General features: G+C 44.1%; 1 protein-coding gene and 1 pseudogene across 2 annotated transcripts; one reads left to right on the forward strand and one right to left on the reverse strand.

Annotated features, from left to right (window-relative positions):
* Positions 1 to 1,553: 1,553 nt before the first annotated feature.
* On the reverse strand, positions 1,554 to 7,941 carry LOC100408184 (interferon-induced transmembrane protein 3 pseudogene; annotated as a pseudogene).
* A 2,255-nt stretch (positions 7,942 to 10,196) lies between these two features.
* GPRC5D (G protein-coupled receptor class C group 5 member D) lies at positions 10,197 to 22,442 on the forward strand. Of its 2 annotated transcripts, XM_017975816.5 has the most exons (4): positions 10,197 to 10,260; positions 12,154 to 13,093; positions 20,406 to 20,473; positions 22,169 to 22,442. In XM_017975816.5, the coding sequence occupies exons 2-4, from the start codon at positions 12,199 to 12,201 to the stop codon at positions 22,238 to 22,240; spliced, it is 1,035 nt and encodes a 344-aa protein (XP_017831305.1). In that variant the 5' UTR covers positions 10,197 to 10,260; positions 12,154 to 12,198; the 3' UTR covers positions 22,241 to 22,442. The 2 variants fall into 2 exon arrangements, with proteins under 2 accessions (XP_017831305.1, XP_017831306.1); XM_017975817.4 differs by lacking the exon at positions 20,406 to 20,473.
* The last annotated feature ends 1,483 nt before the right edge of the window (positions 22,443 to 23,925 follow it).

A 23,925-nucleotide genomic window follows, 5' to 3' on the forward strand; every position in this document is an offset into this window, starting at 1 on the left:
CATCTGATACATTGTTCAACCTAGTTTTTTCTTTTTAAAATTCAGTCAAAGTTGAAACCCTAAAAATTCACACGAATATGCTGTAGTGATTGTTAACAATAGTAATACACCAGTTATGATAGTGGCACTGAAAATGTTTCTTCAGTCTGAATCCACGTACTATACATAATGTCTTTTAATCATTCTTCAGTATAAGAATTAAATACAGGCCAGACACAGTGGGGCACACCTATAATCCTTGCACTTTGGGAGAACAAGAAGGGCCGATCACTTAAGTCTAGGAGACTGAGAGCACCTTGTGCAACATGGCGAAACCTCATCTCTACAAAAAGTGCACAAATTAGACAGGCATGGTGGTCCCAGCTGCTTGGGAAGCTAAGCTGGGAGAATCACTTGAGCCTGGGAAGTGGAAGCTGCAGGGAACTGAGATCATGCCACTGCACTCCAACCTGGGTGACAAATAAAAAAAAAGAATTAAATACAATCAGTTTTTCTCTTCTTTGTTCACCAGGTTTAATTCAATTATTGGTTCAGAGTTTTGAAAAGAAAACAGATCTTTTATTGAAATGCTTTTCTTTCAAGCTTCGTGTTTTCTTCTGAAAAGTAATCATTGTGACTTTGAAAGAAAAATGAGACGTAGTGATATCTCTAATTTTATTTCGTTCAAACTGATTTTATAGTGTTCTCTCCTGTGTGTTACAACAGTGTTGGGAATATACAGCAACTGTCATTGTTACCTTTATAAGGAAAATTTTAAGACTTCAGAATGAACATCCTTCCATGGAATGCTGGGGCCTCTGGGATTATCTGATCCTATGGTGATATGTGCCTTTGATTATGACTAGGCTATTTAAAAACTCTGCAGAAATAAAAGTTAACATATGGAAAACTGATAGCAATGCAAATAATTCTTGCATACAGACATGCACTTAAATTCTGTTCGGTGGAGTTTCAATGGAGGAATTGGAACAAGAGGATTCATTTCCCAGATGGCTTCCCATTCACACGTCTGGTGCTTTGTCAAGGATAGCTGGAAGGCTGGGCTCAGCTGGAACTATTGACCAGAGAATCTATATGCGGGCTCTTACGTAGCTTGGGGTTTTCAGAACATGGCAGCTGTGTCCTAGGAAGAGCCTATGGACCAAGGCTTTTGGTCCGAGAGACCAAAACAGAAGCTGCAAGGCTAATTTTCACCCAGCCTTGGAATTCACGCATCCTCACTCCCACCGCATTTTATTGGTTACAAGAGAGTAGCTAAAGCCAGCCTAGATTCAAGAGGAGAGGAATTAGACTCCTTTGGGAGGATTGTTAGATAATTACAGCCACCTTTTAAAATTGCTGCCTTTTGATTCCTTAAATGTGTTTAAGGTATCAAAGTGTATCATACAGCTGAGTGCAGTGGTTCGCACCTGTAATTCCAGCAATTTGGGAGGCCAAGGTGGAATGATTGATGCCAGGACTTCAAGACCAGTCTGCTATAGCGAGTTTCTGTCTTCATGAAAAATTTTTAATTTTTTTTTTCCAGGAACACGTGCACTTTATTGAATGCCATTGTAGAAAAGTGTGTGAGGATAAAGGGCTGATACAGAACTTGGTTCCAGGGGCAGGGTGAGGAATGGAAGATGGAGTACGTGAGATACAGGTCATGGGCAGAGCTCCTGGCCTGGAAGCTGCCTCCTGCTCTATCGATAGACCTGGAGGATCAACACGGGGATAATGACGAGCAGAATGGTCATGATGATGCCCAAAATCAGGGCCCAGATGTTCGGGCTCTTGGCGGTGGAGGCATAGGCCTGGGCCCCGTCAGGTCGCCAACCATCTGCCTGTCCCTAGACTTCACAGAGTAGGCAACCGCTATGAAGCCCAGGCAGCAGGAGTTCACAAAGAGAGTGTTGAACAGGGACCGGATGACATGGTCGGGCACGGAGGTCTCGCTGCAGACGTGGATCACGGTGGATGTCGGGGGAGCAGGGTTGTGGGGCGCCCCCAGCACAGTCACCTCGTGCTCCTTCTTGATCATCTTATAGTTAGGAGGCCGGCCAGTGTTGGCAGGAGTGAAGAGGGTTTGGACAGTGTGGTTCAAGGTGTCCAGGGAAGACCAGCTGTGGTCAGGTTGCTGGGATGGTTCTCAGTGAGCTCTCCCTTTCCACCGTAGTTTGGATTTCTCCAATTTGTTTTTAAGACAAAGTCTCATTTTGTCGCCCAGGCTAGAGTAATGGCATGATCTTGGCTCACTGCAACCTCTGCTTCCTGGGTTCAAGCAATTCTCATGCCTCAGCCTCCTGAGTAGCCTTGGATTACAGGTGTGCACCACCACACCCGGCTAATTTTTCTATCTTTAGTAGAGATGGGGTTTTGCCATGTCGGTGAGGCTAGTCTCAAACTCCTGGCCTCAAGAAATCCACCCACCTTGGCCTTCCAAAGCGCTGGGATTACAGGCATGAGCTACTGCACCCGGTCTAACATTTTTTTAATTAAAAAAATGTATTAGCTGAGTGTGGTGGTGTGCACCTGTAGTTCCAGGTATGCTTGAGCCCAGGGGTTCGAGGCTGCAGTGAGCTCTGATCATGCCACTGAACTCCAGCACCAGTGCCAGAGCAAGACCCTGTCTTAAAAAATGAAAAAGAACATGCTGCACCCAAATCAGCTAAATGTGCACTTTTACTATCCAAATACCACGTCCAAAAATATTTGCCGTAGTAGATAGCTTTCCAATTAACAAAATCCAAATCTGATTTCTGAGTGTTTTTCCTCATGGACTTTGACTATGTGTAGTAAGTGGCTATGATCAGCTTCAATATCTGAACTAAATATTTCTACGGGTTTTGCCCACTGGCATCTCGTTTGATAAATAAATCCATGAAGTTCAGTAAAATTTCTTTAGGTGCCAAAGCCTCATGATGAATAAACCAGGGCTGTTAGTAGTTTTCTGTTTGTTTGTTTTTTAACAATATTTATTAATTCTGCCGTATTTTCTGGTTTTATGTTGTCTACACTTACAATTCTTTTACTTTTTTTTTTTCAATTTAAATAATATTCAGTGTATGGCAATTCCTCAAAGAACTAAAAACAGAATTACCATTGGACCCAGCAATCCCATTACTGGCTATATATCCAAAGGAATATACAGCATTCTACCATAAAGACACACACACATGAATGTTCACTGCGGCACTCCTCACAATAGCACGCACGTGGAACCAACTTAACTGTGGCACTCCTCGCAATAGCACGCACGTGCAACCAACTTAACTGCGGCACTCCTCACAATAGCATGCACGTGGAACCAACTTAACTGTGGCACTCCTCGCAATAGCACGCACGTGGAACCAACTTAACTGTAGCACTCCTCGCAATAGCACGCACGTGGAACCAACTTAACTGTGGCACTCCTCGCAATAGCACGCACGTGGAACCAACTTAACTGTGGCACTCGAACCAACTTAACTGTGGCACTCCTCGCAATAGCATGCACGTGGAACCAACTTAACTGTGGCACTCCTCACAATAGCACGCACATGGAACCAACTTAACTGTGGCACTCCTCGCAATAGCACGCACGTGGAACCAACTTAACTGTGGCACTCCTCGCAATAGCATACATGTGGAACCAACTTAACTGTGGCACTCCTCGCAATAGCATACACGTGCAACCAACTTAACTGTGGCACTCCTCGCAATAGCATGCACGTGGAACCAACTTAACTGTGGCACTCCTCACAATAGCACACACGTGGAATCAACTTAAATGCACATTGATGACAGATTAAAGAAAATGTGATACATATACACCATAGAATACTATGCAGCTATAACATAAAATGAGTTCATGTCTTTTGCCAGAACATAGCTAGAGCGGGAGGCCCTTATTCTTAGCAAATTAACGTAGGAACAGACAACCAAATACCACATATTCTCACTTATAATGGGGCGCTAAATGATAAGAGCTTATGAACACAAAGCAGGAAACAACAGACACTGGGGTCTACTTGAATGGGGAGGGTGGAAGGAGGGAGAGGAGCAGAAAAGATCACTACTGGGTACTGGGCTTAATACCTGGCTGGTGAAATAATCTGTATAACAAACCCCTATGACACGAGTTTACCTATGTAACAAATCTTCACACGTACCCACAAACCTAAAATAAAACCCAAAAATTAGAAAAATAATAATATTTAATAAGCAATATACTTTTCCAACTGAGAGATTATATCTAATCCAGTTGAGGGTAAAATAAAATTTAAGGCCGGGTGCAGTGGCTCACGCCTGTAATCCCAGCACTTTGGGAGGCTGAGGCAGGCGGATCACCTGAGGTCAGGAGTTCGAGACCAGTCTGGCCAACACAGTGAAACCCCGTCTCTATTAAAAATCCAAAAAAACTTAGTTGGGTGTCGTCGCACACACCTGTAATCCCAGCTAATCGAGAGGCTGAGGCAGGAGAATCACTTGAACCCAAGAGGCAGAGGTTGCAGTGAGCCAACATCGTGCCATTGCACTTCAGCCTGGGCAACAAGCGCAAAACAGTATCTCAAAAAAAATAAAATAAAATAAAACTTCAACAACACAATGAATTCTCCATAAAAATTGTCTTGTCAGTCATATCTGATCTGACTGAAAGTGTTGGCAACTCACAATATCAGTGCTTTCTTCATTAAGTTGAAACACAAAATCTGTCCCAGGCTGTAATTACATTTAAAAACATTCCTTCTTATTGTTCTGTAATAGTATAGATCTGATGAGACATTATGGGTTACTAAAAGCTGTAATTTTTGATTTTTCAGCTGATTTATCATTTTATCATCAAAAATCTCATCCAACCTGGAAGAATAATTTTTGACAGCTGTGTGACCCATTTTTTTTTTGCCTCTAATACACTACTAAGTAGGTGATTATAAGGCTCCTTCATTACATTAATAGTAGTTGACAACTTATAAATTATTAATAATGTGTATTTTTTTCTTTGGAAACATTTTCTTGACTTATTGACAAGATATTATGCTGTCTTTCCAGACATGTGTTTTATCTGGAAGGTTTAAGCTTTCAATTATGAAGATTTTATTGTAAATTACATGTCGAGTCTGTCATTTCTGTTGTCTTGCATATTTTATAAATCACATTTAAATAATCTTCACTATCAGATCTTGCATATATTTTTTCCATTTTAGAAAGCAACTCAAATAAAATAAAATACAAAATAGTATTCTATTCTGGATTTTGGTGGGGGGAGTTTGAGACAGGGTCTCACTGTGTCACCCAGGCCATCTGGGTGGCATCTGGGCTCCCTGCAGTGGTGCCATCTGGGCTCCAAACAGTGGTGCCATCTGGGCTCCCTGCAGCCTCAACCTCCTGGGCTAAAGCGATCCTCCCACCTCAGCCTCCTGAGTAGCTGGGACTACAAGTGTGCACCACCATGTCTGGCTGATATTTGTATATTTTGTAAAGATGGGTTTTTGCCATGTTGCCCAGTCTGGTCTTGAACTCCTGGGCTCAAGAAATCTGCCTGCCTCAGCCTCCCAAGGTGCTGGGATTATTGGAGTGAGTCACCACGCTTTATTAGGTTGCAGTGAGTCGAAATTCTGCCATTGCACTCCAATCTGGGCAACAAAAGTCAGACTCCATCTGAAAAAAAAAAATTGCCTCTAATTATTCTGTAATAGTACAGGTGTCAACAAGCTGAACTTGAATATACCTCTATATTTTTACATCACCTGTTTTTTCTAATAATAAAGCAGCTCCGTATACTAGTTCAATTAAAGTGTTATAATAGCTACAAACTGAAAAAAAGGAATAACTTCTATTCCAAAAAATACCCTGACACTCATAAGTGACACTCAGTTGAGAGTCTTGACAATTTGCTAATCAATTGCTATGGCACGTCACAATGAATTGCACTTTACATCAACACAAAACTAAACTGTGCAGTGTTCACATCCTGATAGAAAACTGATCAAACTATGCATCAAATACCAGAAAACTGAATAACACACGCAGGGCCAGTGATATAATTTCTGGAGCCAAATGCAAAAACAAAACTATGCAGCCCAGGCTGGGTGCAATGGCTCACACCTGTAATCCCAGGACTTTGGGAGGCCAAGGCAGGTGAGGCACTTCAGGTTAGGAGATCAAGACCAGCCTGGCCAACATGGTGAAACCCCATCTCGACTAAAAACACAAAAATTCGCCAGGTGTGGTAGCATACACCTGTAATCCCAGCTACTCAGGAGACTAAGGCATGAGAATCGCTTGGTTCAGGAGACAGCAGTTGCAGTGAGCTGAGACTATGCCACTGCACTTCAGCCTGGGAGACAAAGTTAGACTCCATGAAAAGAAAAGAAAATAAAACAGGGAAGGGAAGGGAAGGGGAAGGGAGGGGAGGGGAGGGAAAAAAGAGAGCGAGAGAAGGAAAGAAAGAAAGAAAGAAGGAAAGAGAAAGAGAAGAAAGAAAGAAGAAAGAAGGGAGGGAGGGAGGGAAGGAAGGAAGGAAGGAAGGGAGGGAGGGAGGGAGGGAGGGAGGGAGGGAAGGAAGGAAGGAGAAATGGGGAGGCTAGCCGGGCAACCCACCCACCACAGGGTGGGTGGCCAAGAACCTGTCTCAGGAAGGAGGGGAGGCCATGGAAGGCAGGGTGGGGTGTGGTCAAGGCTCAAGTCTCAACACAAGCTTCTGTGCCCCGCCCCACTTCACTTACCAAACACAAATTCAAAGATGCAAGTATTAACATTTCAATGTGGCAACCACAGGGAAGCAGATTCCAAGCACCGGGCCCTTCTGAATGGGGTTCCCCATACAAGGCACTGGTTACACCCTGGTGAAGCCAGCGCTGGAGATGCCAGTGAGCAAAAGAACAAATGAGCTACTCCTGACTGATGCATTCTGTCCCACACAGCCTGTCCCCACATGGCCAGTCATGATGGCTGCAGGATGAAGAATGTGTGAGGCGCGTTCACGTTTTTGTTGTTCTTGTTGTTGTTCTGGTCAAATCATGCTTAAGGGCTCATGTCTCTCTAAAAGCCTGTCCTTATTAGGTGGGAAGAGTCAAGAGAAGCTGCCTGGTACAACAGCAAGAATATGGCCAGGAGACAAAAAACCTTGGCTGTCATCTTCAGCATTCCATAGGATAAGCACATCCATTCATCTCTGGGCCTCTGCTTCCTTATTATTAAATTCCTCATGTTGTAACTTTGGCTTCCTTATTATTAATTATTAATAGGGGTTAGGCTAGGTAACCTTCAACATTCCCTCCAGCTCTGTTTCTGTGAGAAGGAAACAACATAAATAGGTGTTTGACATAAGGCGTTTGGTGTCCTGACTGTTTTATTTCCATTTTTATTGGACTCATGGCAATCGGTGTATTTTGATTAATCAAAGCCATATCCGAGCTGTTTGTTCTGATGTGATTTGGCATAGAAGCCGAAAGAGATGAGCTGTGAGTCATTTGGATGTGTGCAGGCAAAAAGGCCCTCATATCCTTAAGGCCTAGCTGCAGATGGGTCAATTCTATAATGCTAGATTTTAAAATAACACTAATTACTACCTGGGACACAGCCTTTTATCTAAGGTGCTCAAAGGGCTTTGTGGTCATTAACCCATAAATCCACCGGCCTCAAGCCATCAGGAGCTCAAGAGGAATCTCCTTAGAAGACAAGCAGACCAGAAACCAAAACATCACAAGGAGGAGGAATAACAACCATGACTAAAGCAGCAGGAAGGGGGTGGGAGGTGCCGGATCAACACAACAGTGCTCCTGGAAGAGTTCAGTGGAAAATCCTCCTGTGATCCTGCTGACAGCAGTTCAACCACTCACTAGACTCTTGGAGTGGATGCTCATGGATGTCATATTTCATCATCCAGAAAATCCCTTTCCCCTTAATGTAAATGTTAGCCTTCACAGCTTCAGAAAGACTGCTGTTACACCCAGAGCAGGTGAGGGGGAGCACTTTCATCCCTCGAATTTTCTTCTCTCATAGGAGAAAATGGCTTGTTGAAGTTGAGGAATCTCTAAAGACAGAACACCACTTCAGAATTCTTTTGTCAAGGGTTTGTTAGTCTCTGATTTATTTGCAGGTGCTTTCCATAAATACACATCTGTTGAAAAACCATACTGCTATAAAGGACCTTCTGAAGGGTCTGGAATTTTATCTTTAGAATCATCCATTAATCAAACCATCCATCACCTAGGAGGTTGTCCACATGGGAGCAGAAAATGGTCAACCTGACACCCAGGCAGCTACAAATCCAATCAGGAGATGAGATTAATTCAAATAACATAAATGGAGACACTTCTTATTTATTATTCATTTATTCCAATTCATTATTACTTAATATGTATTCATAAGTTAACTAATAGGCAGAAAATAGGGGTTCTGGAATTTTGAATAGAATAGACCCCAAGTCTTATAGAGTTCCTGGTGGAAGGTGATCAGCGAGGGCTAGAATGATGAGGGAAGGCAGGAAGAGTCATAGAGGAGATAAGATGAACAAAATCCTACAGGGAGGGAAAGATTTGGGTCAAAAACAGGATACATGGGAATCAAGCAAAAGGCAGGTTGGGACAGGGACAGCATCTAAGCGAAGGTGAGCAGATGGGAACTTATTATTTTTGTAAGGCAGTGGGAAAACCAAGTGGGCTAAATCATAGATCCTGGAGACGTGAAGGAAGTACAGGTGAACAAGAAAGGTAGAGCCAGATCACAAACGCCTTGTAACTAGATTAAACGAGCACTGATTCGAGGTCTTCAGCAGTCCTCTGTCAAAATACATATATTCAAGGGCCGGGTGCAGTGGCCCATGCCTGTAATCCCAGCACTTTGGGAGGCAGAGGCAGGTGGATCGCTTGAGGTCAGGAGGTCGAGATCAGCCTGGCCAACATGGTAAAACCCTGTCTCTACCAAAAATATAAAAAACTAGCCGAGCATGGTGGCATGCACCTGTAATCCCAGCTACTTGAGAGGCTGAGGCAGGAGAATCACTCGAACCTAGGAGAAGGAGTCTGCAGTGACAGAGCGAGACTCCATCTCAAAAAAAAAAAAAAAAAAACCCATATATTCAGGAAAAGAATCAAGGAGTAACTCGGAGGTGGCGGGGCTGTTTGGTAGGTGTAGGCTGGACACTGTGCTGTGCTGTATTTTGTGTCACCATACGAGAAAAGGAATATGGTACTCCGGTATCAGCCGGTGACTTTTGTCAGCTCTTTATCTCAGGACCTAGAAATGCCACATGGAATGAGACCCAGAGCAAGGAGGAGAGGAAGGATGTTGGAAAATTATAGCCAAAGCCTTGGGCAATACTAGGGCTGGCTGGTGCAGGTAAGAGTTCACCCACTGTGGGAAGCCTGGGCCTCAGAAAGGATTTTCAAAAGGAAGGAAAAGAGATTAGCAGAGAAGACGAATTTCCCCTGACTCACAGTTTTGCCTGCCACTGGCCATTTTAATGACAGCAGTAGGCAAAACCACCCTTCCATAGTGAAACCCTCATTACCTGTACTTCGTTGAATGGATGCTCTTTTGAATGAAAATCAAGATATGAGGGCCAGGCACGGTGGCTCATGCCTGTAATCCTAGCACTTTAGGAGGACGAGGAGGGGAGATTATGAGGTCAGGAGATCGAGACCAGCCTGGCCAACATAGTGAAACCCCCATCTCTACTAAAAATACAAAATGTGGTGGCACATGCCTGTAGTCCCAGCTACTCGGGAGGCTGAGGCAGGAGAATCGTTTGAACCCAGGAGGCAGAGTTTACAGTGAACTGAGATCGCGTCATCGTACTGCAGCTTGGGTAACAAAGCGAGGCTCCATCTCAACAACAGCAAAAAAAAAAATCAAGATGTGGGAAAGTCTCCAGAGATGGCTTTTTAGGGAATAGGTCAGAAGGACGAAGTATCCTGGTGTGAGTCACCTGAGGGCCTTGTGTAGCTTCCCTGAATGTGTTGGAAAACACAGGGAGGAAACCGTCTTTCCTAGATTTCCCCTTGCTTTCAGATTTACACGCGCTCCCTAAAGCCAAGGTGCTTCTGGTCAGCAGTAGAAAGAAAAAGAACTGTTCTCACCAAGGAAATCTAAAAGTTGCTGTGAAACTGGTGTAGGTGTGTCTGTTTGTCCTTCCGGTTCTTTTTATAGAGACTGCAGGGACCTCGGTGAGAGCCTATGGTTCTTCCGCCCATTTAGGGAGAGATTAAAGAAGCTGAGGTTGGCTCTTTCTTACTCATTGGCAGTTACAACCTCACCAACACTACAGCCTCGGCTTCCAGAGTGGACACGGAGAAGGTAAGTCGGAATCAGGGGGCCATGCCCTCAGCTGTAACCAGGGTCACTCCAGCCATCTGGTCTGGGGATAACTGAAGGGAAGTAGAACTATGGGGTATTCAATTGTGATGGATTTTTTTTTTTTTTTCAAATGAATATGTGGGATTTTTTTTTTTTTTAGATGGAGTCTAGCTCTGTCACCAGGCCGGAGTGCAGTGGCGCGATCTCGGCTAACTGCAACCTCCGCCTCCCAAGTTCAAGTGGTTCTCTGGCCTCAGCCCCCTGAGTAGCTGGGACTACAGGCGCGTGCCACCATGCCCAGATAATTTTTGTATTTTTAGTAGAGATAGGGTTTCACCATGTTGGCCAGGATGATCTCGATCTCTTGACCTCATGATCCACCCGCCTCAGCTTCCCAAAATGCTGGGATTACAGGCGTGAGCCACGGCACCAGGCCGTGGGATCTTTTTTGTCGGCTACCTCAATCAAGACATGGACTTTGGTACAAAACTATTCAAAAAGGTATTTAAAGAAAGGTACCATTTTGTACAATTCTTTGATGAACAAATAATAGGTGTTTAATTACAACATGTTGCATTGTATTGACTTGAACTGAAAGAAGGAACAGTCATTAAAATTACTGGGAAACTTTATTCCCAGTCATTCATCTGCCTGTCTCCTTCATGCACCGTTTCAGTGTCTAGAATGATCCAGTGATCCCTTAATGTTGGCACACACCTCCTTTTATGAAAAAGCCTTGGAAATTGGGATACACAAATGGACATATTATCAGGTGAAGTCTGTTCAGCTTTTCCGAGCAGGATGAAGCTGAGATCGTTTTGAGGGGTTTAGGTTGCCTTTCTCATTTCCTTTACTGGCATTCTACATGAAACTTTTATAAATTTGGGCTAATATACTATGATAGCATTTCCCATCCCCTTAGACTATGTTTGCATATCTCTCTGAATTTTTTCCATGTAGGGAAGCTTAGCATTTATATAAGTATCAGGAGTCCAACAAAATGTAACTCAGGCTCTGGATAGTGTCCTACGGACAATTTTGGTAAAGATATTTATTTCATATGCCCAGTGTCCTCATTTCAGAAGGAGACATCACGGTGCCCTGCACGGACCACCCAATAGGCATTCTTGTAGGTATTAGGTTGGTGCAAATGTAGTTGCCGTTCTTGCCATTACCTTTTTTTGTTTGTTTGTGTTTTGTGTTTTTTGTTTTAAGACAGGGTCTCACTCTGTCGCTAAGGCTGGAGTGCAGTGGCACGATCTCAGCTCACTGCAACTTCTGCCTCCCAGGTTCAAGAGATTCTCTTGCCTCAGCTTCCTAAGTAGCTGTGACTACGGGCACGTGCCATCATGCCTGGCTAATTTTTTTAAGTATTTTTAGCAGAAATGGGGTTTCACCATGTTGGCCAGGCTGGTTTTGAACTCCTGACTTCAAGTGATCCACCCGCCTCGGCTTCCTATAGTGCTGGAAGTACAAGTGTGAGCCACCATACCCTTGCCTTATTTTTTGTTTTTTGAGACAGAGTCTAACTCTGTCACTCAGGCTGAAGTGCAGTGGGGTGATCTCGGCTCAATGCAATGTTAGTCTCCTGGGTTCACGCAATTCTCCTGCCTCAGCCTCCCGAGTAGCTAAGATTACAAGCGTGCACCACCACACCCAGCTAAGTTTTATATTTTTAGCAGAGATGGGGGTTTCACCATGTTGGCTAGGCTGGTCTTGAACTGCTGACCTCAAGTGATCTGCCTACCTCGGCCTTCCAAAGTGCTGGGAAAACAGGAGTGAACCACTGTGCCCGCCATTCTTGTCATTACTTTTAATAGCAAAAACCGCAATTACTTTTGCACCAACCTAAGAGCTACGGAGCTGTCAATTAGTCTCATCCTTTTTCTGCAGGGCATCAGAAAACCATTCTCGCGAGGTCCACACCTGTAAGTCACCATGTACCAGGACTGCGTCGAGTCCACCGGAGACTATTTTCTTGTCTGTGACACGGAGGGGCCATGGGGCATCATCCTGGAGTCCCTGGCAATACTTGGCATCGTGGTCACGATTCTGCTACTCTTGGCATTCCTCTTCCTCATGCGAAAGATCCAAGACTGCAGCCAGTGGAATGTGCTCCCCACCCAGCTCCTCTTCCTCCTGAGTGTGCTGGGGCTCTTTGGACTTGCTTTTGCCTTCATCATCCAGTTCAATGAACAAACTGCCCCGGTTCGATACTTTCTCTTTGGGGTTCTCTTTGCTCTCTGTTTCTCGTGTCTCTTAGCCCATGCCTCCAACCTGGTGAAGCTGGTTCGAGGTCGCGTCTCCTTCTCCTGGACGACAATCCTGTGCATTGCCATTGGCTGCAGTCTGTTGCAGATCATTATTGCCACTGAGTACGTGACTCTCATGATGACCAGAGGTATGATGTTTGTGCATATGACACCCTGCCAGCTCAATGTGGACTTCGTTGTACTCCTGGTCTATGTCCTCTTCCTGATGGCCCTCACATTCTTCGTCTCCAAAGCCACCTTCTGTGGCCCGTGTGAGAACTGGAAGCAGCATGGAAGGCTCATCTTTGTCACTGTCCTCTTCTCCATCATCATCTGGGTGGTGTGGATCTCCATGCTCCTGAGAGGCAACCCACAGTTCCAGCGACAGCCCCAGTGGGATGACCCAGTCATCTGCATTGGCCTCGTCACCAACGCATGGGTTTTCCTGCTGCTGTACATCGTCCCTGAGCTCTGCATTCTCTACAGATCGTGCAGGCAGGAGTGCCCTTTACAAGGCAATGCCTGTCCCGTGGCAGCCTACCAACACAGCTTCCGAGTGGAGAACCAGGAACTCTCCAGAGGTACTTTCCTAGGGGATTCAGGGAGCAGGTCAGATTTGGGATGGGTGTCTATAGTTCAAGCATGGAGATGCACACTCTCAGAATCAAGGTTAAATTTTTATGGAAAATGAGTTCTTCCAAAACATAGAGCTTTATGGGGAGAGACCAAGACATCAATGAATCAGAGGCCCTCGATAAAGAGGGTGTGACTCTGAATGTTCTTACTGGCTATCGAAAGACATCCCCTATTAAATGAGTTAACCAGCCCTAAATTAGGCCTGGACCATGAGATTTTGCATGACATCTAATGCTCAGTCCAGATGTGTTGGCCGTCAAGTGCAGAAGCCAATGCTGACAGCAGTGACGGACATTTTAAAACATTGTCTCCAAGCTGATTTGCCCAAGCATAGCCTAAAACTGATTCACAGGACTCGTCACCTCATTAAAGCCATAAAGCCCAATCACTTCTGGATTTCAACTTTTCAAACCATTTACTGTTTAAAATCCTTCAAGGTTTGCAAAAAGCGAGATGAAGAGCCATTACATCCTAATTCTAAGTAAAGACTCAGATGTGTGACCATTAGGAGAAAGAAAGGAACTTGCTTATGTGACATTTTCATAATACTTTCTGGGTCATATTTTTATCCAAGCCACCTGACTACATGTTGTTAAGGAATAAAGCACATTATCCATGGCAACAAGGATGCTTGGACCCCAACAACCTGGGGAAAATAGTGGCCTATTTCAGTTATCTGGAAGTATGTCAAAACTCATTAATTCCTTTTCTGAAACATCTGGACTATTATCCAAAACCCAATATCATAGCTTTACATCAATTTTTATGTCTTAATAGGCATCTGATTTCTCACATTTTATTTCTAATGTGTAACGATGATGTTATTTTATATATTGTAGAGCACACATAATGCTCACCAGGCTCAAAAAAAATTCACATAAGCTTCCTTTTAAGTACATACACTTTCTTTTTGAGCAGTAATCTATGGCAAATTGCACATTCAAATTAAATCCTGTTCAGATAAATGCATCCATTAATTCTTTTCAGTTCAGTTGACGAAAAGTTGGAAATTGACACTACACGTGTTTTCCTATAAAAGTTTTTCGTTGCTTGTTGACGATGCATAATCACACCGCTGAGGCTTGTGGCAGAACTGCAGAGTCAATCTCTCCTGAAAATACTTCCCATAGCATAGTTCTTACCAGAAGATAAAACTTCTTGTGTTTGTTTTTGTTGCTGCTGCTGTGTTTCCAGGAAGCAAAAGTCAGAGCGAAAAGAATTCTTAGAGTTTCACAATAAACCAGAATACACTGAGATTTGTAATGATCAATAGTCCACACCCCACAAAATACCAGCAAGTGCTGAAAGGGTTCAAAGGAGTATGTTAGTTGAAAAGCAAGGGGTTGCAAAAATCTGACAACTCCTGGTTTGGCCAGGAGTATCCTATGACTCAAGCAAGGTTAGAAAATCCATTTCTGAGCAGGAAATAGTCTGCCAATGATAGTCATGATCAATGTAACTTGAAATTTTGTGAAAAAAAATCCATAGTGTTGTAAAGAACATATAGATTGGCTGGGCTCTGTGGCTCACATCTGTAATCCCAGCACTTTGGGAGGCTGAGGCAGGTGGATCACTTCAGCTCAGGAGAAGGAGGAAAGAAAGGGAGGGAGGGAGGGAGGGAGGAAGGAAGGCAGTAAAGAAGGAAGGAAGGAAGGAAGGAAGGAAGGAAGGCAGCCAGGAAGGAAGGAAGGCAGCCAGGAAGGAAGGAAGGCAGCCAGGAAGGAAGGAAGGAAGGAAGGAAGGAAGGAAGGAAGGAAGGAAGGGAGGGAGGGAGGGAGGGAGGGAGGGAGGGAGGGAGGGAGGGAGGGAGGGATTGCTCTCCAGGATTGGGCAAAATAACCAGAAGCTTAAGCTCAGAAAGTAAAATCAGAATTTTTATATTTGTACCTGGAAGAAGTACAAATATCAAAATTTAGAGGAACAATTAAAACTCAATTAAAAGTGCAGGATTCCACCTAGCTAGGAAAAACATACAAATAGATACAAAATGGGTAAGGGCTAGAGAAGCATAATAACAATAACCTGAAACGTCCTAAGTGTTCTGGTAGGCCACGAGCTGATAGTAGGGAAACAGCTTACTACTGACTTTGCTTTTGTTTGCTCAAGAAACAATCATGGTACTGTATAAGGTCAGCAAGAACAACCGTGCCATTGTACCCAGCATCGGTTAGTCTCCAGCAGGGATACCCACTGATCCACTAACGAGAAGTGGGGGGAGCTTGGGGAGGCTCGGCAGAACCCCACAAAGATGATTGAAGGATTTAATATCAGACCTGTGTGGAAAGGTGAAGACAGTGAGAATGAGATGGTCGTTCTCAAGCTTTGCATGCTTTATCAGACTATCCAAGCTCTCTCTTGAAATTCTGTCCCATTTAGTTCCAGTCCATGAGGCATGCATTTGTGATGTGATGCTTCTGACTAATGCTGTTTGTAGCTGTGATTCCAGTCACATAATTATTTGATTTACCACTGGGTTATGAGAACAGAATTATTCAGCTGAAAGGAGAGTAAGAAAGGGGAGCCTGGCTGAAAATTTCACAAGCATGGCTGGGCACAGTGGTTCACGCCTGCAATCCCAGCACTTTGGGAGGCCAAGACGTGTGAATCACCTGAGGTCAGGAGTCAGAGACAAGCCTGTCCAACACAGTAAAACCCCGTCTCTATTAAAAATACAAAAATTAGCTGGGCATGGTGGTGCATCCTGTAATCCCAGCTACCTGGGGCGGCTGAGGCATGAGAATCACTTGAACCTGGGAGGCAGAGGTTATAGTGAGCAGAGATTGTGCCACTGCACTCCAGCCTGGGCAACAGAGTGAGACTCCATCTCAAAAAAAAAAACAAAAGAAAGAAAATTTCACAAGTACGAAGACCTGTCCCCAAGAGGCGGTCTCCCTGTTTTCCATCTCCAGCTAAAGGCAGCAGGTGGAAATGGACTCAGAGGCATGAGAGATTTAGATTAAATATGAACGTAAGAGTTGGTAGACAGAAACAGATCAGCAAAGGGAATTAAGAATTTCATTTCCCTGGAATTCTTTCTAAAGAAGATTAGGCTTTATGCTTCTGAAGTGGCTTATGGACTTAATTTTAAGATACAAAAACATCTGGATGGAGAATGAAAATGCAATCAAGTGTGTTACTGTAGGACTCCAAACAAATGGGTATAAATATTATTTGCCCTGTGTTATAAGTGTGTCTCTGAGAAGCTGTAGATTGATTGGACTTTGAAAAATCAGTTGGCTTCAGCCAAAATCTTGAGCCAAAAATATAGATACATGCTCTTACAGTATTTGATTGAAATTTAACAAGCTCAGGCCGGGCAGGGTGGCTCATGCTTGTAATCCCAGCACTTTGGGAGGCCAAGGCAGGCGGATTGCGAAGTCAAGAGATCGAGACCATCCTGGCCAACATGGTAAAACCCCGTCTCTAAAAAAAGAAATTTAAAAAAATTTTTTTAATTTAAAGAAAGAAATGTAACATGCTCAACATATTGTCAGGCACAGGAAACTTCAACAAAAAGATGAGGGCAAAGAATTTGTGTACATGTAAATGAAGCAATTAAAATGCAAAATAAAAATAGAGACGTAATTCTGAAATTATTTTGATGTTTAACTACTTCATTTACATGCACCTGGGATTATTTTTTAACATAGTCTTCATTAATTAGATTAGTTGATGGATATAATACTTGTTTTATATTTAATTTAGAGTTGGTAAGTTTTGGAATATTTCTCTTCCTGAATAAATGATAACTAATCTCCAAAATAAATAAATAGAATAAAATCAGTAGGTCTTTTGAGAATCTTAAATGTGATATAGTTTGCAGAAATCTTAAATATGGTAGAATATCAGCTACGAATTGCTTTAGGAGGGAAAACTCTTCTAATTATTGCCTGCCTTATCTGTTTTAGACTAATTAGAATATCGTTATATCAAATTTGCTAACAGTAAGACGCATCTGTATTTGAAAGTGTCTGCCAAGCGTGATCCCAGTACTTTGGGAGGGCGAGGCAGGTGGATCACCTGAAGTCAGGAGTTCAAGACAGGCCTGGCCAACATGGTGAAACCCCGTCTACTAAAAATACAAAAAATTAGCCAGGCATAGTGGCAGACACCTGTAGTCCCAGCTACTTGGGAGGCTGAGGCAGGAGAATTGCTTAAATATGGGAGGTGGAGGTTGCAGTGAGCTAAGATCACACATTGCACTCCAGCCTGGGCAACGAGAATGAAACTCCATCTCAAAAAGAAAAGAAAGTGTCACATTACTGTGGGCGTTTTTCCATCCAGTGTTTGGATGCTTACAGATAAAGCTCATAAGATTCTTCTTTGAAAATATTAGATCATCAATGAGTCTACATAATATAAAAATGAGTCAACGAGTATAAAACAAGGTGAACCAAGAGGACACTATTTCTGCAAACATCGGCCCTTCTGGTTGTTTCCCTAGCAAACTCCAACTTTTGCCAAATATAGCCCTTTTTGACGATTCTCAGCATTTTTTCGTCAAGGCACACTCACCTTAGCAGGGAAAATCCAACTTACAAGGTCCCAAGTGGTGTCATTTTTGTTTGTTCTTTCATGCACGGAAAGCTCTTTTTTGTCATTCTCAAGTTACAGAGAGAGAGAACTAGCTTCAAGCAGAGAAGAAAACAGTGGGGTCATAGGCAGGATTTGTTTGGTCTGAGGACAGATAAGTCACGGATGATGATATTCATAAAGATTCAGAGAGCTTAGCTGGATGTGGTGGTGCACGCCTGTTCTCCCAGCTACTCAGGAGGCTGAGAGGGGAGGATCACTTGAGCCCAGGAGTTCAGGGTTGCAGTGAGCTATGATCGTGCCACTGCACACTCCAAAAAAAATTAAATTTAAATTTAAAAAAACAAATTCAGGGAGCCGGAGCTTAATTGGACAGCAAGGGGTAGTGGAAAGAGTGCAGAATCGAGCCTCACATACCCAGGCTTCGAGATTCTGCTTCTTACCAACTTTAAGACCAAACCAATGTCCTCAAGCCCTAGGAGCCTCAGATTCCTCATCTTTAAATGCTGCTCATCACATCCCTCCCTGCCTCCTTCACAGATCAATGGAAGGTCTTACTCAACTCAGACTTCCTATCACACAGTGCAGATTTAGTGTATAAAAGCCACTCAGCCTTTTTGTAAACCCTTGATAGCTAGAGCTGGAAGTCTTAGGCTTTTCTAACTGATGATCGGGTTTGATGAGAATGTTGGATGAAAGCTGGTTCCCAAGAGACTGAGTGTGAAGGAGCCTTGTTATGACACAAGGAGCAAAGTTGAGCCAAGGATTCGGTTTATTCTACCATAAAGGAGAGAACTTTTTTTTTTTTTTTTGAGACGGAGTTTCGCTCTTGTTACCCAGAGTGCAATGGCGGGATCTCAGCTAACTGCAACCTCCGCCTCCTGAGTTCAAGCAATTCTCCTACCTCAGCCTTCCAAGTAGCTGGGACTACAGGCATGCCCCACCATGCCCAGCTAATTTTTGTATTTTTAGAGATGGGGTTTCACCTTGTTGACCATGATAGTCTGGATCTCTTGATCTCGTGATCCACCTGCCTCGGCTTCCCAAAGTGCTGGGATTACAGGCGTGAGCCACTGCTCCTGGCCCAAAGGAAAAATTTCATGCATCACAGCATCCAACTGCTTTTAAAGAAAAAATGCCACCAAGAAGAGGATGTCAGAGCATCTATTCTAAGTGCAGCACCACCACCAATAATCATATAAAAAGGATAGCTCATGAGTGTTTTCTATATAGCACGCCCCATTCCAAGCACTTTATATAATATTTTTATATAATCTTCAAAACAGTCCTGTGAGATAGACTTACTGTTATGATTGTCATTATTCCTCTTTTATTTCAATCAGGAAATAAAGGTAACAAAAGGTTAAGGAACTTGGCCCTGGGTCGGTAACACAAGTGAGAGAGCCAAGCAGTCCTTCTCCAGGGTCCATCCACTCAACATGAAACCCCTAAGTGTGAACGCTACTGACATGGTTATGTCTATGATCATCAAAAAACAACTAGGTATCCAGCAGGTGCCTGTTCTTAGAGACAAGCACAGCTCCTGTCTTCACAGAGCTTATAGTCTGGTCGAGGAGACAGCCATTAAACAAATACCTATGTCTGTGATTATCCTACGACAATACAGAATTGTCTCAAGTGATCTCTTTTATTATGTGCGATTTTAAAAATTGAATTCAGGCCGTATGTGGTGGCTCAGACATGTAATCCCAGCACTTTGGGAGGCCAAGGTGGGAGGTTTGAGGCCAGGGGTTTAAGATCCGCCTGGGAAAATTTTAAATTTTTTTTTTTTTGAGACAGAGTCTTGCTCTGTCACCAGGCTGGAGTGCAGTGGCGCAATCTCGGTTCACTGCAACCTCCGCCTCCTGGGTTCAAGCGATTCTTCCACCTCAGCCTCACAAGTAGCAGGGACCACAGGCACATGCCACCATGCCCGGCTAATTTTTGTCTTTTTAGTAGAGATGGTTTCACCAGGTTGGCCAGTATGGTCTCGATCTCTTGACCTCGTGATCCGCCCACCTCGGCCTCCCAAAGTTCTGGGATTACAAGTGTGAGCCACTGCCCCCGGCCTAAAATTTTTAAAAATTGAATTCAAGCTTATAGAGAATCAAGCCTAAAGGGACTGTTGAAAAGAGTGAGATGTCCAAGGTCACACAGGTAATACTGAGAGAGAAAGAACTGACCCGGAGCTAGTGCTCTTCCAACGCCAATGTGCTTCTCTTAAACACTCAGACGCTACCCATGCCTTCCACATCAACTTTAAATGCACTCCTTTAAATTATAAACTTTTTCAATAGCAGCCACAACTAAGAATTTCTCTTATTTATTTATTTAGTCTCACCCAGACTAGAGTACAGTGGCACGGTCTCGGCTCACCACCATCTCTGCCTCCTGGGTTCAAGCAATTCTCCTACCTCAGCCCCCTGAGTAGCTGGGATTACAGGCGCACACCACCATGCCGGGCTAGTTTTTGTATTTTTAGTAGAGACGGGGTTTCACCATGTTGGCCAGGCTAGTCTCAAACTCCTGACCTCAAGTGTTCCACCCATTTTGGCCTCCCAAAGTGCTGGGATTACAGGCATGAGCCATCGCTCCCAGCCTGAGAATCCCTTTTAAAGAGTGAAGAGCCTGTTTGCAAGCCATGGAGTTTTCCTGTAGTCCTCATGTGCTGTTTCTACGTGACTCTCAGACACTAACCCAGCCCTTCCCTCCTTTGGCTTTCAGCCCGAGACAGTGATGGAGCTGAGGAGGATGTAGCATTAACTTCATATGGTACTCCCATTCAGCCGCAGGTAAATGTACTCGCCTACACACACTCAGGAGGGATCTAGCAAGCACTCCTTCCTCAGGACAGCCTCAGGCTTTGTTTCTAATGGTTTCACTAACCTGAGAGCAGAGAGGCAGGGCAGGAGCATCCCTAAAGGCATGTGGAGCTTGAGCCACCCAGATTTAAGCCAGACCAGGTGGCACAAGACAGCCTTCACCCAAACCCTCCCAGTCTTCACTGCCAGCAACAATATAGCAGCATTCTGGTGCAACTGTGTGTCCCTGGAAAGAAAGGACAGCTTGAAGTTTTTGTGTGAAGGTGAAGAGGAGCAGGCTCACCAAATCTTGCCTCAGGACGGTAGAGGATTGCAAATGTGTCTGAGCGCCAGGTTTGCTTGTAGCAGCAGTTGTCTGAACCTATCACCTGAGCCCCACCGACTGCCTCTCTGAGTCTCTCTCCAGCAGCCCAGGCTGCTCTAAGAACTGGGCAGGATCTGTCACCTTCATCTGGATGTCCAGATGGATGAACAAATTGCAATCCTTTCAGGCAAAAACAGAGGGAGCCCTGCTGAGTAGTTTGGGGGTAATTCACATTTAGGCTGTGAAGACTTGAAGACATGCAAATCTAAACAGCCAAAAATATCACATTGGGACACAATTCTTACATTATAAGGATCAAAAGTAAGTAAAACCCCAGCATGAAAGTCACACTCAGATCAATTGTTCAATTAATTTACAAGGTCACTAACTAAGCTAACCCCTCTGGTATGTTATCTGAGACTTCGCCTTTTCCTAGAATGACATATGGACCAGCCCATAGCTATATCATGTGCTTTAATCAACCCTCAGGAGGGCATTTACATAATGAAAACATCTTTATTATCCCCTCCAAGAGTTTCTTGGATTCATTTCAATTTCCAGTGATCAGCTATTCAACCTTGCTTGCAAAAAGATTCTTGTTCATGGCTAGGGGGTAGCCTGGTATAGGTAGGCTCCCTACTTTTCTTCTTTTGTTATTGACAAAGAATTAACTGAAGGTGAGATCATAATACTTCAAAAATAACTTTAGGGCTGAGCACAGTGGCTCACGCCTGTAATTCCAGCACTTTGGAAGGCCGAGGTGGGTGGATCACTTTAGGGCAGGTGTTCAAGACCAGCCTGGCCAAAATGGTGAAACCCTGTCTATATTAAAAATACAAAATTAACCAGGCATGGTGGTAACCTGTAATCCCAGTTACTCAGGAGGCTGAAGCAGGAGAATTGCTTGGATCTGCGAGGCAGAGGTTGTAGTGAGCCCAGATCGCACCACTGCACTCCAGCCTGGGTGACAGCATTTCAAAAAACAAAAACAGGCTGGGCGTGGAGGCTCATGCCTGTAATCTCAGCACTTTGGGAGGCTGAGGCAGGTGAATCACAAGGTCAGGAATTTGAGACCAGCCTGGCCAACATGGTGAAACCCTGTCTCTACCAAAGACACAAAAAGTTAGCCGGGCGTGGTGGCACATGCCTGTAGTCCCAGCTACTCAGGAGGTGGAAGCAGGAGAATCGCTTGAACCCCGGAGGCAGAGGTTGCAGTAAGCTGAGATTACGCCACTGGACTCCAGCCTGGATGACAGAGTGAGACTCTGTCTCAAATAAATACATAAATAAATACATAAATTTGGAGCATATCATCCCTTTAGTTGCTCAGAAAGTTGATCATGGCTTTTCTTCCTTTCCAGACTGTTGATCCCACACAAGAATGTTTCATCCCACGGACTAAACTGAGCCCCCAGCAAGATGCAGCAGTATAAATCTACAGGAAACACGAGTAGAGAAAACCCAGCAGACCCTCCTGGGTAGCAGAGCCGTGATGGGCCACTGGGGCCCACAGAGTCACGCTGCCAACGAAGAGTCAGCACATCCCTCCTGCTGTTTCCTGACCCTCCATCCTCCTGGACCCTCCACCAGAAGACTGCCCTTTCGAGCATAATTACAATCTTGCTGGCCACCCTACCTTGACTGTGTCTCTTTCTTCATTCGTGTAACTGCAAAATTCCCTTTCTTAGCAATGCTGGAAAGAATTGGTGCCTCTTATTCACAGAACTGAAAGACCCTGTCTGAAGAAATTAAGGGCATTCTAATGTAACAGCGAGGTTAGTAGGAGCTTACCACTGGATTCCACGTCTGGTCAATTTTTAAATTGTGCTGAAAAACACATAACAGAAACTTTACCATCTCAACCATGTTTAAGTGTACGGTTCAGTAGTGTTCATCATATTCACACCGTTGTGAATGTTCTAGAACTTTTTCATTTTGCAGAACTGAAATTCTCAATCCATTGAACAACTCCCTCCTGCCCCTGACACCACCACTCTACTTTTAGTTTCTGTGAATTTGACTATTTTAGATACCTTATGTAATCGAATCATACGGTATTTGTCTTTTTGCGACTGGCCTATTTTTCCTGGCGTCATGTCCTCAAGGTCCAAGTCACATGGTGTAGCATGTTGCAGGCTCTCCTCTTCCAGGCTGAACACTAATCCATTGTATGTCTATTCCACGTTTTCTTTATCTGTCCACGGACATCTGGGGTTGCTTTCACCTCCTGGCTATTGTGAGTAGTGCTGCAGTGAACACAGGTGTGTAAAAATCTCTTTGAAATCCTGCTTTCAATTATTTTGGTGTATACCCAGAAGTGGGATTGCTGGATCATATGATAATTCTATTTTTAATTTTTTGAGAAACCTCCATACTATTTTCCACAATGGCTACAGCCTTTTACACTCTTATCAACAATGCACAAACAATTCCACTTCCTCCACATCCTTGCCAACGTTGTTATTTCCTGGGGTGTTTTGTTTCCTAATGAGTGTGAGGTATCTAGTAATTTTTTATAAAGGAATTCTTTTTTTTTTTTTGAGACAGAGTCTTGCTCTGTCGCCAGGTGCCAGGCTGGAGTGCAGTGGCGCAATCTTGGCTCACTGTAACCCCCGCCTCCCGGGTTCAAGCAATTCTCCTGCCTCGGCCTTCCCGACTACAGGGGCGCGCCACCACACCCAGCTAATTTTTGTATTTTAGTAGAGATGGGATTTCATCATGTTGGTCAGGATGGTCTCCATCTCTCGACCTCTTGATCCGCCCGCCTCGGCCTCCCAAAGTGCTGGGATTACAGGCGTGAGCCACCGCGCCCGGCCCATAAAGGAACTCAAAATACGACAGGCCAGAATTGCCTGCAAAAGTGAAAGCCTAATCCTCAGGATCACAATTGGGTGGTTTAAAGAACATGACGTTGCCATGGACTTGCAAGCTGGCAGGCTTTCTCTCCTGCTGCCACCTCCCTGTGATAGCTCCTTGGGCAGCATGGTTAAGGGCATGACCTGCTTTGCTGAGCCAGTAATAGCAAAGGAAGAGCCACCCCAGTAGATGCTCATAAAGAATTTTACGTGAACATAAAAAGCATAGTCTGCCCGTCTTGAGGTTTCTATTGAGCTGGTGT

The sequence above is a fragment of the Callithrix jacchus genome, chromosome 9 (assembly GCF_049354715.1).
Source record: "Callithrix jacchus isolate 240 chromosome 9, calJac240_pri, whole genome shotgun sequence".
Lineage (NCBI taxonomy): Eukaryota > Metazoa > Chordata > Mammalia > Primates > Cebidae > Callithrix > Callithrix jacchus.

Coding starts and splice junctions, on each gene's coding strand:
- GPRC5D (XM_017975816.5), top strand. CDS start 12,199: ATGTACCAGGACTGCGTCGAGTCCACCGGAGACTATTTTCTTGTCTGT. Junction 13,094..20,405: donor GAACCAGGAACTCTCCAGAG/GTACTTTCCTAG, acceptor TTTGGCTTTCAG/CCCGAGACAGTGATGGAGCT. Junction 20,474..22,168: donor GTACTCCCATTCAGCCGCAG/GTAAATGTACTC, acceptor CTTCCTTTCCAG/ACTGTTGATCCCACACAAGA.